We start from the raw sequence: 13,877 nt of genomic DNA on the forward strand, positions 1-13,877 counted from the left end.
AGGCAGACTATGAAATTAATTTTCCTGGAATATCTACTACTCATGGTAGGTAGCATCTTTAAAAATCAGAAGATACAATATTTGTTAAACAAAACAATATTTGCTAAAAAGAATTTTAACCATCAATTAATTCTTCGCCTTCTCTTCCCATTAACTGTACCTTGTTCCCGAGTGATGGCACCAGCTGTTGCCAGCTGATAGCTCAGCTTTGTGATTTCAATATTTTTGCATTTAATAATACAGATTACATTGGTATAAGGAGATTAACAAGATTATTTTAGAAACATCAGATGCTGTAATTCTGATAAGGGATGTATGAAAGACAATAATAAAGATGCACAGGAAGAGTCTAAACTCAATGATTGAAATCAACTTTCCTAAGATTATATAACCTCACCAAAAAACAAATGAAATGGTATTTTTATTAGAGATAAATGTATTTTATTTAACCCAGTTTCAAATAACAGTAAATGTTTACACAGCTCTTATTGTATGCAAGACACTATTCTAAATGCTTTATGCATAACCCTGTTTATCCTCAAACACGGACAAAAAAAGCCCTGAAGTGTTATTAACATTATCATCCCATTGTGCAAATGAAAACGGTGAGGCACAGAGGGAGCAAGTAATGTTCTGAGTGGTATGCCGGTTAGGCAGTGGCAGATCTGGGATCTGAGCCCAGGAAGTCTGACTTTTAAAGGTTACATTAACAACTTTATAAGATTCCCTCTCAAGTCTGTTATAAGATGCATTTGTTGAGTATATCTCACAGTAGGTCACAATCAAAATCATTTAATTATAAACTCAAATGTGTGTAAAATTGAGGTCTTGGTATTTTGAAGGCTAAATTCTAGCAATTCAAATTTTTGATTATTTTAATATGTTTGGTATGCATTATCTACACTATAAGGGAAATAGGAACACGTATTTAGTTCAATAACTTTAGTCCAATACTCTAATACCTTGAAGACCAATCCAAAGTTTACATACACATACACTACCAAGGATGCTTTTAGAAAGACATCAGAGCAATTTTTTTTGTCCTAATGATTAAAAACTGCTACATTAGTTGGTGAGCCTTTGGGGTATTAAACATTCTGCTTTTGCAAGACAGTCCCATATAACAAAGAATTGTCTTACCCAAAATGCAAATAGTGTCCCACTGAGAAAGACTGAACTACTGAATATTCCCCTGTAAATCAGGTTTACATTTTTCCAAAGTGAGTTTCCCCATTTTTTGAAAAAGCTGGCACAGAAGAAATTATTAAAAGATACATTTACATCAAGATATTTGTAATATATAAGAATAAAGACCATTAAAAAGGACTTTTGGATTCATTTAGTAGGAATATTAAATTCTTCCAATTTTCTTTGCCTTGGAAAGTAGCTAGAGTGAGCTGGCCCACTGAGTTCATTCACTCTGCATTCTAACAGAATGTTTCTGAAGTTAGACTCTCCATCATGGCTTGACTTTAATTCAAATTGAAATCACTATTATAATGCCCTTCATTCCCTAAGAATGTGTACCTGTGCTTATTGAAAGGCAGAGTGAACTGTCATAAATGCTGAATGATTTTAATTTGCATAGTCAGTTTATTTTAGCATTGAAAAATAGGCAATGACAACTGTGGCATGATTTAGTTGGAAAATAAGAGACTTTATAGTCAAACACGGAGGGTTAAAAGCCCATTTTACCATTTTCTTAAAAAAAAAAAAGTCGCCTAATGTCCCAAGTCTTTATTTCTTGCCTCTGAAATCAGAGATTCTACCACCCCTGCTCTAGCTAGCCCATAAAGCTAGAGTAAGGATCACATTTCAAATTCCTTGTGGAAATCGTTTATGAATGATAACACATTATTAACAGTTCCACCACTAATGATGTAATAGAGCATTTGACTCTCTATTCCTAGTGATAGTAGAGGGGAGAAAAGGAGAATTTTCATTACTTTTTCTTATTTCTCCTTAGTCATGACTTCTGAATATCTTTGGCAAAATTGAGAAAAGGAAAATAATATCATCTACATATTAATTAAGTAACAAAGTGAGAAAAGTTAATGTGCTTTGTCCTGCTTTATGATATACCTAATGAACTATATTAAACAATGATGGTACTAATGAAATGATAGCCCTGTGTTTGGGGGCATGCAAAGAACTCTTCCAAGTTCCTTTCCAAGAGGAAAGGTCACACTACCCACTACACTATGTGCTCTCTTAACAGGTTGGTCTTATTCAGATTTGGAACTCTTACAATGGCTGCTGGAACATCGGGGCATGTAGTAGGCACTCAAATATATGTATTTATCAATTGATTACTTCTAAAAAGCCAAACCACCTTACTTGCAGAGCCATAAGAATAATTTCCAAATCTCCAAGTTAATGTAGATAGACTTCAGAGTCCAACCCCTCAAATCTCCAGTTTTATTCAAGTGTTTGGATAAATTCCTCTCTATTTCAACTACAATGTTATCTTTTTAAAAAAGATTTTTAAGGGGCGCCTGGGTGGCTCAGTGGGTTAAGCCGCTGCCTTCGGCTCAGGTCATGATCTCAGAGTCCTGGGATCGAGCCCCGCATCGGGCTCTCTGCTCAGCAGGGAGCCTGCTTCCTCCTCTCTCTCTGCCTGCCTCTCTGCCTGCTTGTGATCTCTCTGTCAAATAAATAAATTAAAAAAAATCTTTAAAAAAAAATAAAAAAAAAGATTTTTAAAAAGATTATTTATTTATTTATTTATTTGTGAGAAAGAAACAGAGACAGAGACAGAGAGACAGAGACAGAGAGAAAGCAAAAGAGAGCACAAGCAGGGAAGAGGAGCAGAGAGAAGGAAGAAGCAGATGCCCTTGCTGAGCAGGTAGCTGACAGGGAAGCAGGGCTTGATCCCAGGACCTGGGGATCATGACCTCAGCTGAGGCAGATGCTTAACCCACTGAGCCACCCACGTGCCCCTCCAGTGTTATCTTAATGAACTTCTAAATATCTTTGTTTTGTTCCTCTATCTCAGGGAGCCCACATAAATGCAGTTTGGTTATCTTTTGTAACACTCATTAATTTCCTCAACACCACTATATTTTTCACAATTAACATCCTTCCCATAATGAATGGTCAAATTCTTGAGCTATTTTTGAGTTTTCAATGCTATCTAGTGCCAAACTGCATATATTTTACCACTGTAATATCACTATCTATGTACTCCCTTCCATCCCTGTTATCCTACTTTAGGCTCTGATTACTTAGAGTTTAAACTTATTATACTTCTTCAGTTTTTAAAATTAAAACTTGGCAAATAATTATTGGGAACTTTGAAAATATTCACTAAGTACTAGGGATTCCAAGAAATGATCTTTGCTCTTGTGAAGGGTATGATAGGGAAAAAAAACATAGGCAAAGGCCCAAATTTTAGCCATTTTGTGTAACAGACAGTCAAACTAATCTTCATTTAAACACAGCTTGGAGGATGTCTCCCCTTCATCAGAGGAAGGAAGGCAAACATCCTTGTATACAGCACCTTCCATACTCTGGCTCCAGATGTATTCTGTTTTGTTATTTCTTCAACTCCTTACATTCAGCAGGAATTCCAAAAACCTGAATGGATGCTTTTCAAGTTTGTAATCTTAATAATCTCTTTGTATAAAATTATAGGACATCATAATGATGGGGACCTTAGACTCTACTCAAAGCCCATCCTTCACAGACATAGAAGTGATGTTCTCAGCTAGTGACAGAGTGGGCTCCGGTTTTCCACTCCAGAACTCTTACTATGATAACGGGTACCTCCACTGGTGGGGAATGGAGGTGAATCAGATGCCCAGTTCAAGTGTATGGACCAACAGTTGTGACATCCAGTGTGTTGAGGCATTGTAAAGAGCTAGAGAAGATGCAGAGATTTCCTCCAGCTACAAACCTAGGTACCAGTTCCCATCCTCTCATACAGAAAAATCACTTCAAAAAGAAAAGAAATAAGAATGAGAATCTTATGAAATATATAAATGGGGCTTCTCAGAACATAACAAGAGAGTAAAGTTGTGGGGGTCAGAACCTCAATGCAGTGTTGACTACAGGGTTAATTACCAGGGTATTTCTCCTTTGGAGAAACCCCCTCCCCACACTCAGGTATTCCTCTTTGCCCACAAGCCCCAGGGACCATAGTGACCAGCTTCCCTTCTCACCATGGTGATCCACTGTATACAAGATGGATTTTGCAATGTCTTTAATGCATAAGGGGACCAGATCTAGTTTCCTTTTTTTTTTTAAACCCATAAAGCAAGTGGTGTAGTGTAGCCCTTTAGAACTTTTCTAAAACATTTTTATGCAAGTGAAAAAGAAAACTGTGGGAAAAAGTAATTCTCATGGTGGTCATTTCCCCTAGCAAAGTTAATGTAGCTATAGTAAATGGTGATTTTGATGAACAGAAGATTAGTCTATATTTCAGAGAAAAACCCAAATTTAGGATAATTTTCAAGTTTTATCATAAGAATCAAAGTGAAGCTCAGGGAATGGGGGTGGGAGGGTGGGGAGTGTCATCCTAAGGGAAAGATGAGGAGATGCTAGGACATCAGTATGTTACAGCAATAGTATTCCTGAGGCTGATGACCTGGTGCAGTGGAAGGGGAGGCAGACAGAACTACAAGTTTCCCCTCCCCGTCTCCCCTTCTTTTCATCATTGCAATCCCACCCATGCAGACCCTTCAGTAGAGGGAACTTTGGTATAAGATGAAGAGCGACCCTGGGTAAGAACACAGACCACATGAGAATGTAGGTAAGAAGAATAAAGATAGAAGAAGACCAGAAAAAATGCAATCCAGAAACAACAACAAAAAAGCACTGTTAAGGATGACAGGATATAAAATATGTAAACCCAAGGAACGACCCATAATGACACTAAAAACACAGAGCCATGCAAAAAACTGCCTTGATTCTTGATTTTGCCTTGATTGTGGCTAGATCTTCCATGCATAGTAAAGTGTTACTACCCTTAGATAGTCAATATATTTCCATGGCAAAATGTAAACAGAATATTAGAAAAAAAAAAAAAGTTAGGCTTACATTTTGTCCATTAATGCCAGCCAGACCTGGATCTCCTTTTTCTCCTTGTTCACCCTAGAAAGAAACAATTTATACAATGAAAAAAATGTTATAGCCTGAGAACCTTTACTAAGAAAAAATAAGAATGTTACATTGTTGGGCATTTATAACAATGTGATTACTTTGCTAATCCCTTGAAAGAAACATTTATTAAAAAACAATTCTGAGTCCTAAAACCAAAGGGAAGTTTAAAGGTTCAAAGAAAAGCTGTATAAAAATGATTAAAGGGTAGAAATAGAACAGGGATTATTTATTTCTTCTATACGCAACAAGGAACTTTCTGGAGGGCAATTTGGCAATATATATCAAGAGTCTTAAATCTGTTCATTTAATTTGGCCCAGTAATTCTGCTTCTAAGAATGTAACCTAGGGAAATAGAGATGAAAAGTTTTAGGCACTAAATTGTAGAGTACAATGCTATTTATAGCAGTAGAAAAAAAGAAACATCCTAAATGTACAATAATAGGGAACTGATTAAATAAACTATGGTATACAGATATAATGGAATATAATGCAGCCATTAAAATCATGTTTATAAATTTTACTTTATACTACAGGAAAATCCTTATGATGTAAAAAGTAAGATACAATTAAGGGATTGACAAATTCAACAAATAAATGTTAAATACCTGTTTTTTAACTTTAAAGTTACAAATGTTCAAAATAATCACTTATACCAATTTTTTATGATACATACCCATAGTGACATATATTTTTGTTTGATTATCATCTGAAATATGTATACTTTTATAGGCAAATGCTGCACATGTGTAGCATAATTCAAAAACAATTAAATACCTATTTATCTATGCATCTACCTCTCTACTTGCCTACCAACTTATGTATCCACCTACTGGAAGAAGAAAAACCAGAACAATAGAAGGGGTTAATCTGTGGATTCTGTGATCATGGCTGATTTTTTTTTCCCTTCACTATGTTCTTCCTTTTCAATTTTTTAAAGCAATAAATATACATTATCTGTGTAATCAGTAAAATGTCTAAAAATAAAAGAATATATTAGGCATATAAAGAACTCATCCAAGTTGCCAGGCCCATCATGTAACACAGTGTGTGTGTGTATATGTGTGTATGTGGTAATATTTGTAGTAATCTCTGCTTTGTGTCACTAGGATGATATTTTATCCTCTTCTTTATTCTTTTGTCCCTCTTCCTTCAGTTTTTTCTTACAATGAACACTATTATTTTTATGAGCAAGAAAAAAAAAAACTAAAGAAATGCAAGCATCTGACTTTATGAGAAAATACATTATATAGTCAAAGACTATGTATTATTACATCTAGGACTATGTATTCATCTAAGACTATGTATTATTACTCTCTTGAGGACACAGGATATGAAGTAAAAATGACTTGATTACAATATAATATATATAATATGTAGGATAAACAAGAGTGTATACAAACACATTCAGTAAAATAGGTTCAAGTTAGAATAAAGCTGAAAAATTTAAACTGAAACTGGAAGGGCAAGGAAATACTCTAGAACTGTGCTGGTCAATGTGGTAGCCATCAGCCACATGTGGCTATTTACATTTAAATTAATTAGGATTAAATAAAATCTAAACTCAGTTCTTCAGTTGCCCTAGCCACATTTCAAGTGCTCAATGGTGCCTACACTATTGGACTGTGCAGATCAGAACACTTCTATCATTACAGAAAATTCCACTGAAGAGTGCTGTTCCAGAGGATGTCATATAGGACAGAAAGCAAATAAGAATTAAGAAGCTCAGAAATACACAGAAGAAAATATCTATCTAGTAAGGGGATAAGACACAACATGGTGTCTATGTGGTGACACATATGTGTTCAGCACATGTTAATAGAACAAATTGAAATTTTTGGCACAAGGAGACAAATCTAATTCCATGGATATGTCATCATTAACTTTCGCAATGTAACTAAAAATGAATATAATCTTTATTCAAAATCAATGGTATTCCCAGGAGAAAAAAAAAAAGGAACTCTAAAGAGGTATGTGCGAGTGGAGGTAAGATGGTGGAGGAGTAGCAGACTGAGATGACATCAGATCCCAGGAGTTCAGCGAGAGAGTTATCAAGCCATTCTGAACACCTACAAACTCAACAGGAGACAGAAGAGAAGAGCAGCAATTCTAGGAACAGAAAGTCGACCACTTTCTGAAAGGTAGGATGTGTGGAGAAGTGAATCCAAAACCTTGGGATGATAGACTGTGGAGGGAGGGGCTGGCTCCCAACAAGCTACGGAGCACCGGAGCACAAAATCAGAACTTTTAGAAGTCTGTTTCACTGAAGGACCAGAGGCTAAGCGGAGGTGGAGCCCTTATGGGGACAGTGTGGTCTCAGGTCCCGTGGGGTCACAGAAAGACCAGGGATGTCTGAGTGTGGCAGAGCTCCAAGGTATTGGAGCAGGGAAGCTGACTACAGAGACAGAGCCGAGCAGTGGGCGCTCAGCTCGGGGTTACCTTAAACCATGATCTCAGGCACAGTTGGGCCACCGCTCAAGTGGCAGATCTGAGGAGACTCACATTCCTCCTCTGGAGGAGCAGCATGGCAGGAATCTGGTGGGTTTGGAGACTCCAAATGGGACTGTGCGACAAAGATAGAAACACTCAGTCACAGGCTGGGTGAGCTCTGAGTGTGGCCAGAGACCAGGCAGCTGAGAGTGATTGACCACTTTTCTCTGAGGGTGCACTGAGGAGTGGGGCCCCAAGCTCTTGGCTCCTCCGGACCGGAGATTGGGAGGCCGTTATTTCATGCCGGTCCTTCAGAACTCTACGGAAAGCGTTCAGGAAAAAAAAAACTCCCAAGAGTGAACCCGAGCAGATTTCTTAGCCTGGCCCCTGGCAAGGTGGTGCAATTCCACCTCAGGCAAAGACATTTGAGAATCACTGCAACAGGCCCCTCCCCAGAAGATCAGAAAGAACATTCAGCCAAGACCAAGCTCACAATGCAAGGAAAACAGTGAAACTCCGGAGCTAGGGGAAAACAATACATGGAATTCATGGCTTTCTCCCCATGATCCTTTAGTTTTGCAAAGTTAGATTAAATTTTTTTAATTTTATTTTTTCTTATTCTATTTTTTTTACTTTTCCTCTTTTAGTGTTTTGCAACTAGTTTATCTTAACAATACATTCCTTAAAAAAATCTTTTTAAACCTTCATTATTATAGTCATATTTTATCCTTCATTGTATTTAGGCTTTTTTGCACACATAAAGGGTTTTTTTGTTCCTTCTAAAAAATTTTTGGATACAATTTCTGCTAATAGATCAAAATATAACCTAAATCTAACATATGGCTTTGATCTAGTCTCCAGCCTGAGCACATTCTCTCCTCATTTTTTCTCTTCCTTTTTCCAACCAATTTATCTTATCAATTACTTTTTTAGAATTTTTTAAAAAATTTTCATCTTCACATTTATATTCCATCCCTTCATCATGTTTACCCTTATTTTTGTATATATATATGTTTTTCTTTCTTTAAAATTTTGGGAGGTAGTTTCTTCTAAGAGTCCAAAAGATAGCTCAAATCAAGTGTGTGGCTCTATTCTATTCACCAGTCTAAAACATATATATATATATACATACATATATATATATATTTTTAATTACTTTTTATCCTCTTTCTTCTCCCCCTGATTTGGGGTCTCTTCTGATTTAGTTAGCATACATTTTTTTTCTGGGGTCTTTGCTACCCTTTCAGTATTTTATTCTCTTGTTCATATATTCTTATCTAGATAAAATGACAAGGTGGAAAAACTCACTACAAAAAAGAAAGCACAAGAGGTAGTACCAACGGCTAGGGACCTAATCAATACAGACACTGGTAATATGTCAGATCTAGAGTTCAGAATGATGATTCTCAAGGTGCTAGCTGGGCTCAAAAATGGCATGGAAAATATTCAAGAAACCCTTCCTGAAGAAATAAATCCCTTTCTGGAGAAATAAAAGAACTAAAATCTAACCAAATTGAAATAAAAAAAGGTATTAATGATGTGCAGTTGAAAATGGAGACTCTTACTGCTAGGATAAATGAGGCAGAAGAGAGAATTAGTGATACAGAAGGCCAAATGACAGAGAATAAAGAAAGTGAGCAAAAGATAGACAAACAACTACTGGACCATGAAAGGAGAATTCAAGAGAAAAGTGATATCATAAAATGAAACAATATTAGAATAATTGGGATTTCAGAAGAAGAAGAAAGAGAAAGGGGGGCAGAAGGTATATTGGAGTAAATTATACTAGAGAATTTCCCTAATATGGCAAAGGGAACAGGCATCCAAATCCAGGAGGCACAGAGAAACCCCTCAAAAATCAATTAAAATAGGTCCACACCCCATCATCTAATAGTAAAACTTATGAGTCTTAGTGACAAAGAAAATAAACCTGAAAGCAGCTCAGGACAAAAAGTCTGTACCATACAATGGTAGAAATATTAGACTGGCAACAGAGTTATCCACAGAGACCTGGGAAGCCAAGAAGAACTAGCATGATATAGTCAGAGCACTAAATGAGAAAAATATCCAGCCAAGAATACTATATCCAGCTAGGCTATCATTGAAAATAGAAGGACAAATAAAAAGCTTCCAGGACAAACAAAAATTAAAATAATTTGCAAACACCAAACCAGCCCTATAGGAAATATTGAAAGGGGTCCTCTAAGCAAAGAGAGAGCTGAAAGTAGTAGAAATGAAAGGAACAGAGATAATATATAGTAACAGTCACCTTACAGGCATAAAATGGCACTAAATTCATATATTTCAAGAGTTACCCTGAATGTAAATGGGCTAAATGCCCCAATCAAAAGACACAGGATATCAGAATGGATTAAAAAAACCAAAACCCATCAATATGCTGTCTACAAGAAACTCATTTTAGACCCAAAGACACCTCCAGATTTAAAGTGAAGGGGCAGAAAACAATTTACCATGCTAATGGACATCAAAAGAAAGCTGGGGTAGCAATCCTTATATCAGATAAATTGGATTTTAAGCCAAAGACTATAATAAGAGATGAGGAAGGACACTATATCATACTCAAAGGGTCTGTCCAATAAGAAGATTGAATAATTTTAAATATCTATGCCCCAACATGGGAGCAGACAACTATATAAACCAATTAATAACAAAATCAAAGAAACACATTGACAATAATACAATAATAGCAGGGGACTTTAACACCCACTCCCCTCACTGAAATGAACAGATCATGCAAGCAAAAGATCAACAAGGAAATAAAGGCCTTAAATGACACACTGGACCAGATGGACATCACAGATATATTCAGAACATTCTATTTCAAAGCAACAGAATACACATTCTTCTCTAGTGCACATGGAGCATTCTCCAGAATAGATCACGTCCTGGGTCATGAATCAGGTCTCAACCAGTACCAAAAGATTGGGATCATTCCCTGCATATTTTCAGACCACAGTGCTCTGAAGCTAGAACTCAATCACAAGAGGAAAGTTGGAAAGAACTCAAATACATGGAGGCTAAAGAGCATCCTACTAAAGAATGAATGGGTCAACCAGAAAATTAAAGAAGAATTGAAAAAATTCATGGAAACAAATAATAATGAAAACACAATTGTTCAAAATATGTGGGATATAGCAAAGGCAGTCCTGAGAGGAAAGTATATAGTGATACAAGCCTTTTTCAAAAAATAAGAAAGGTCTCAAATATACAACCTAACCCTGCACATAAAGGAGCTGGAGAAAGAACAGCAAGCAAAGCCTAAACCCAGCAGGAGAAGAGAAATAATAAAGATCAGAGTAGAAATCAATGAAATAGAAACCAAAAGAACAGTAGAACAAATCAAGAAAGCTAGGCTTGTTCTTTGAAAGAATTAATAAGACTGATAAACTCCTGGCCAGACTTATCAAAAAGAAAAGAGAAAGGACCCAAATAAATAAAATCATGAATGAAAGAGGAGAGATCACAACCAACACCAAAGAAATACAAACAATTATAAGAACATATTATGAGCAACTATATGCCAGCAAAGTTGACAATCTGGAAGAAATGGATGCATTCCTAGAGATGTTTAAACTACCAAACTGAACCAAGAAAAAATAGAAGACCTGAACAGACCATAACCAGTAAGGAGACTGAAGCAGTCATCAAAAATCTCCCAACAGGGGTGCCTGGGTGGCTCAGTGGGTTAAAGCCTCTGCCTTCAGCCCAGGTCATGATCTCAGGGTTCTGGGACTGAACCCCGCATTAGGCTCTGCTCAGCAGGGAGCCTGCTTCCTCCTCTCTCTCTGCCTGCCTCTCTGCCTACTTATGATCTGTCTGTCAAATAAATAAATAAAATCTTAAAAAAAAAAATCTCCCAACAAACAAGAGCCCATGGCCAGATGGCTTTCCAGGGGAATTCTACCAAACATTCAAAGAATTAATACCTATTTGCCTGAAACTGTTCCAAAAAATAGAAATAGAAGGAAAACTTCCAAACTCATTTTATGAGGCCAGCATTACCTTGATCTCAAAACCAGACAAAGACTCTGTCAAAAAAAAGAGTTACAGACCAATATCCTTAATGAACATAGATATGAAAATTCTCACCAAAATACTAGCCAATAGGATCCAACAATACATTAAAAGGATTATTCACCACAACCAAGTGGGATTTATTCCAGGGCTGCAAGGTTGGTTCAACATCTGCAAATCAATCAATGTGATACAATACATTAATAAAAGAAAGAACAAGAACCATATGATTCTCTCAATAGATGCTGAAAAAACATTTGACAAAGTACAGCATCCTTTCTTGATCAAAATTCTTCAATGTGTAGGGATGGAGGGTACATACCTCAATATCATCAAAGCCATCTATGAAAAACCCATAGAGAATATCATTCTTAATGGGGAAAAACTGAGAGCTTTTCCCCTAAGGTTAGGAACTGGCACAGATGTCCACCATCACCACCGCTATTCAACATAGTACTACAAATCCTAATTAAAGGCATCTGAATTGGCAACGAAGAAGTCAAACTCTCACTCTTTGTAGATGATGAGATACTTTATGTGGAAAACCCAAGACTCCACTCCAAAACTGCTACAACTCATACAGTAAAGTGTCAGGATATAAAATCAATGCACAGAAATCAGTTGCATTTCTATACACCAACAAGAAGACAGAAGAAAGAGAAATTAAGTAGTCTATCCCATTTACAATTGTACCCAAAACCATAAGATACCTAGGAATAAACCTAACCAAAGAGGCAAAGAATCTGTACTCAGAAAACTATAAAGTACTCATAAAAGACATTGAGGAAGACACAAAGCAATGGAAAAATGTTCCATGCTCATGGATTGGAAGAACAAATATTGTGAAAATGTCCATGCTATCTAAAGCAATCTACACATTTAGTGCAATCCCTATCAAAATACCATCAATTTTTTTTTCAAAGAAATGGAACAAATAATCCTAAAATTTATGTGGAACGAGAAAAGACCCCAAATAGCCAGAGGAGTATTGAAAAAGAAAGCCAAAGTTGGTGGCATCACAATTCCAGACTTCAAGCTCTATTACAAAGCTGTCACCATCAAGACAGTATGGTACTGGCACAGAAACAGACACATAGATCAATGGAACAGAATAGAGTGCCCAGAAATAGACCCTCAACTCTATGGTCAACTAATCTTTGACAAAGCAGGAAAGAATGTCCAATGGAAAAAAGAGAGTCTCTTCAACAAATGGTGTTGGGAAAATTGGATAGCCACATCAGAAGAATGAAGCTGAATCATTTCCTTATACCACACACAAAAATAGACTCAAAATGGATGAAGGACCTCAGTGTGAGAAAGGAATCCATCAAAATTATTGAGGAGAACACAGGCAGCAACCTCTTCGACCTCAGCCGCAGCAACTTCTTCCTAGAAACATCACCAAAGACAAGGGAAGCAAGGGCAAAAATGAACTATTGGGACTTCATCAAGATCAAAAGCTTTTGCACAGCAAAGGAAACAGTTAACAAAACCAAAAGACAACTGATAGAATGGGAGAAGATATTTGCAAACAACATATTAGATAAAGGGCTAGTATCCAAAATCTATAAAGAACTTATCAAACTCAACAACCAAAGAACAAATAATCCAATCAAGAAATGGGCAGAGGACATGAACAGACATTTCTACAAAGAAGACATCCAGGTGGCCAACAGACACATGAAAAACTGCTCCACATCACTCGGCATCAGGGAAATGCAAATCAAAACCACAATGAGATACCACCTCACACCCGTCAGAATGGCTAACATTAACAAGTCAGGAAATGACAAATGTTGGAGAGGATGCGGAGAAAGGGGAACCCTCCTACAGTGTTGGTGGGAATGCAAGCAGATGCAGCCACTTTGGAAAACAGTATGGAGGATCCTCAAAAAAGTTAAAATAGAGCTACCCTATGACCCGGCAATCACACTACTGGGTATTTACCGTAAAGATACAAATGTAGTGATCCAAAGGGGCACGTGCACCTGAATGTTGATAGCAGCAATGTCCACAATAGCCAAACTATGGAAAGAGACCACATGTCCATCAACAGCTGAATGGATAAAGAACATGTGGTATATATACAATGGAATACTATGCAGCCATCGAAAGAAATGAAATCTTGCCATTTGCAACTACGTAGATAGAACTAGAGGGTATTATGCTGAGCTTAATAAATCAATCAGAGAAAGATAATAATCCTAGATCTCCCTGATATGAGGAATTTGAGAGGCAGAGTGGGGGGTAGGAAAGGAAAAAATGAAACAAAATGGGATCGGGAGGAAGACAAAACATAAGAGACTCTTAATCTC

At 36.8% G+C, this 13,877-nt stretch overlaps 1 protein-coding gene across 6 annotated transcripts in view; it reads right to left on the reverse strand.

Annotated features, from left to right (window-relative positions):
• Positions 1-13,877, reverse strand: part of COL19A1 (collagen type XIX alpha 1 chain) — a 325,663-nt gene that overhangs the window by 175,303 nt on the left and 136,483 nt on the right. For all 6 annotated transcript variants that reach the window (XM_047734919.1, XM_047734921.1, XM_047734920.1 and 3 more), the window contains one exon: positions 5,038-5,091. In XM_047734919.1, coding sequence (XP_047590875.1) covers positions 5,038-5,091 — 54 coding nt within the window. The remainder of the gene's footprint in view (positions 1-5,037; positions 5,092-13,877) is intronic.

Source organism: Lutra lutra, chromosome 6, assembly GCF_902655055.1.
Source record: "Lutra lutra chromosome 6, mLutLut1.2, whole genome shotgun sequence".
NCBI classification, from domain to species: domain Eukaryota; kingdom Metazoa; phylum Chordata; class Mammalia; order Carnivora; family Mustelidae; genus Lutra; species Lutra lutra.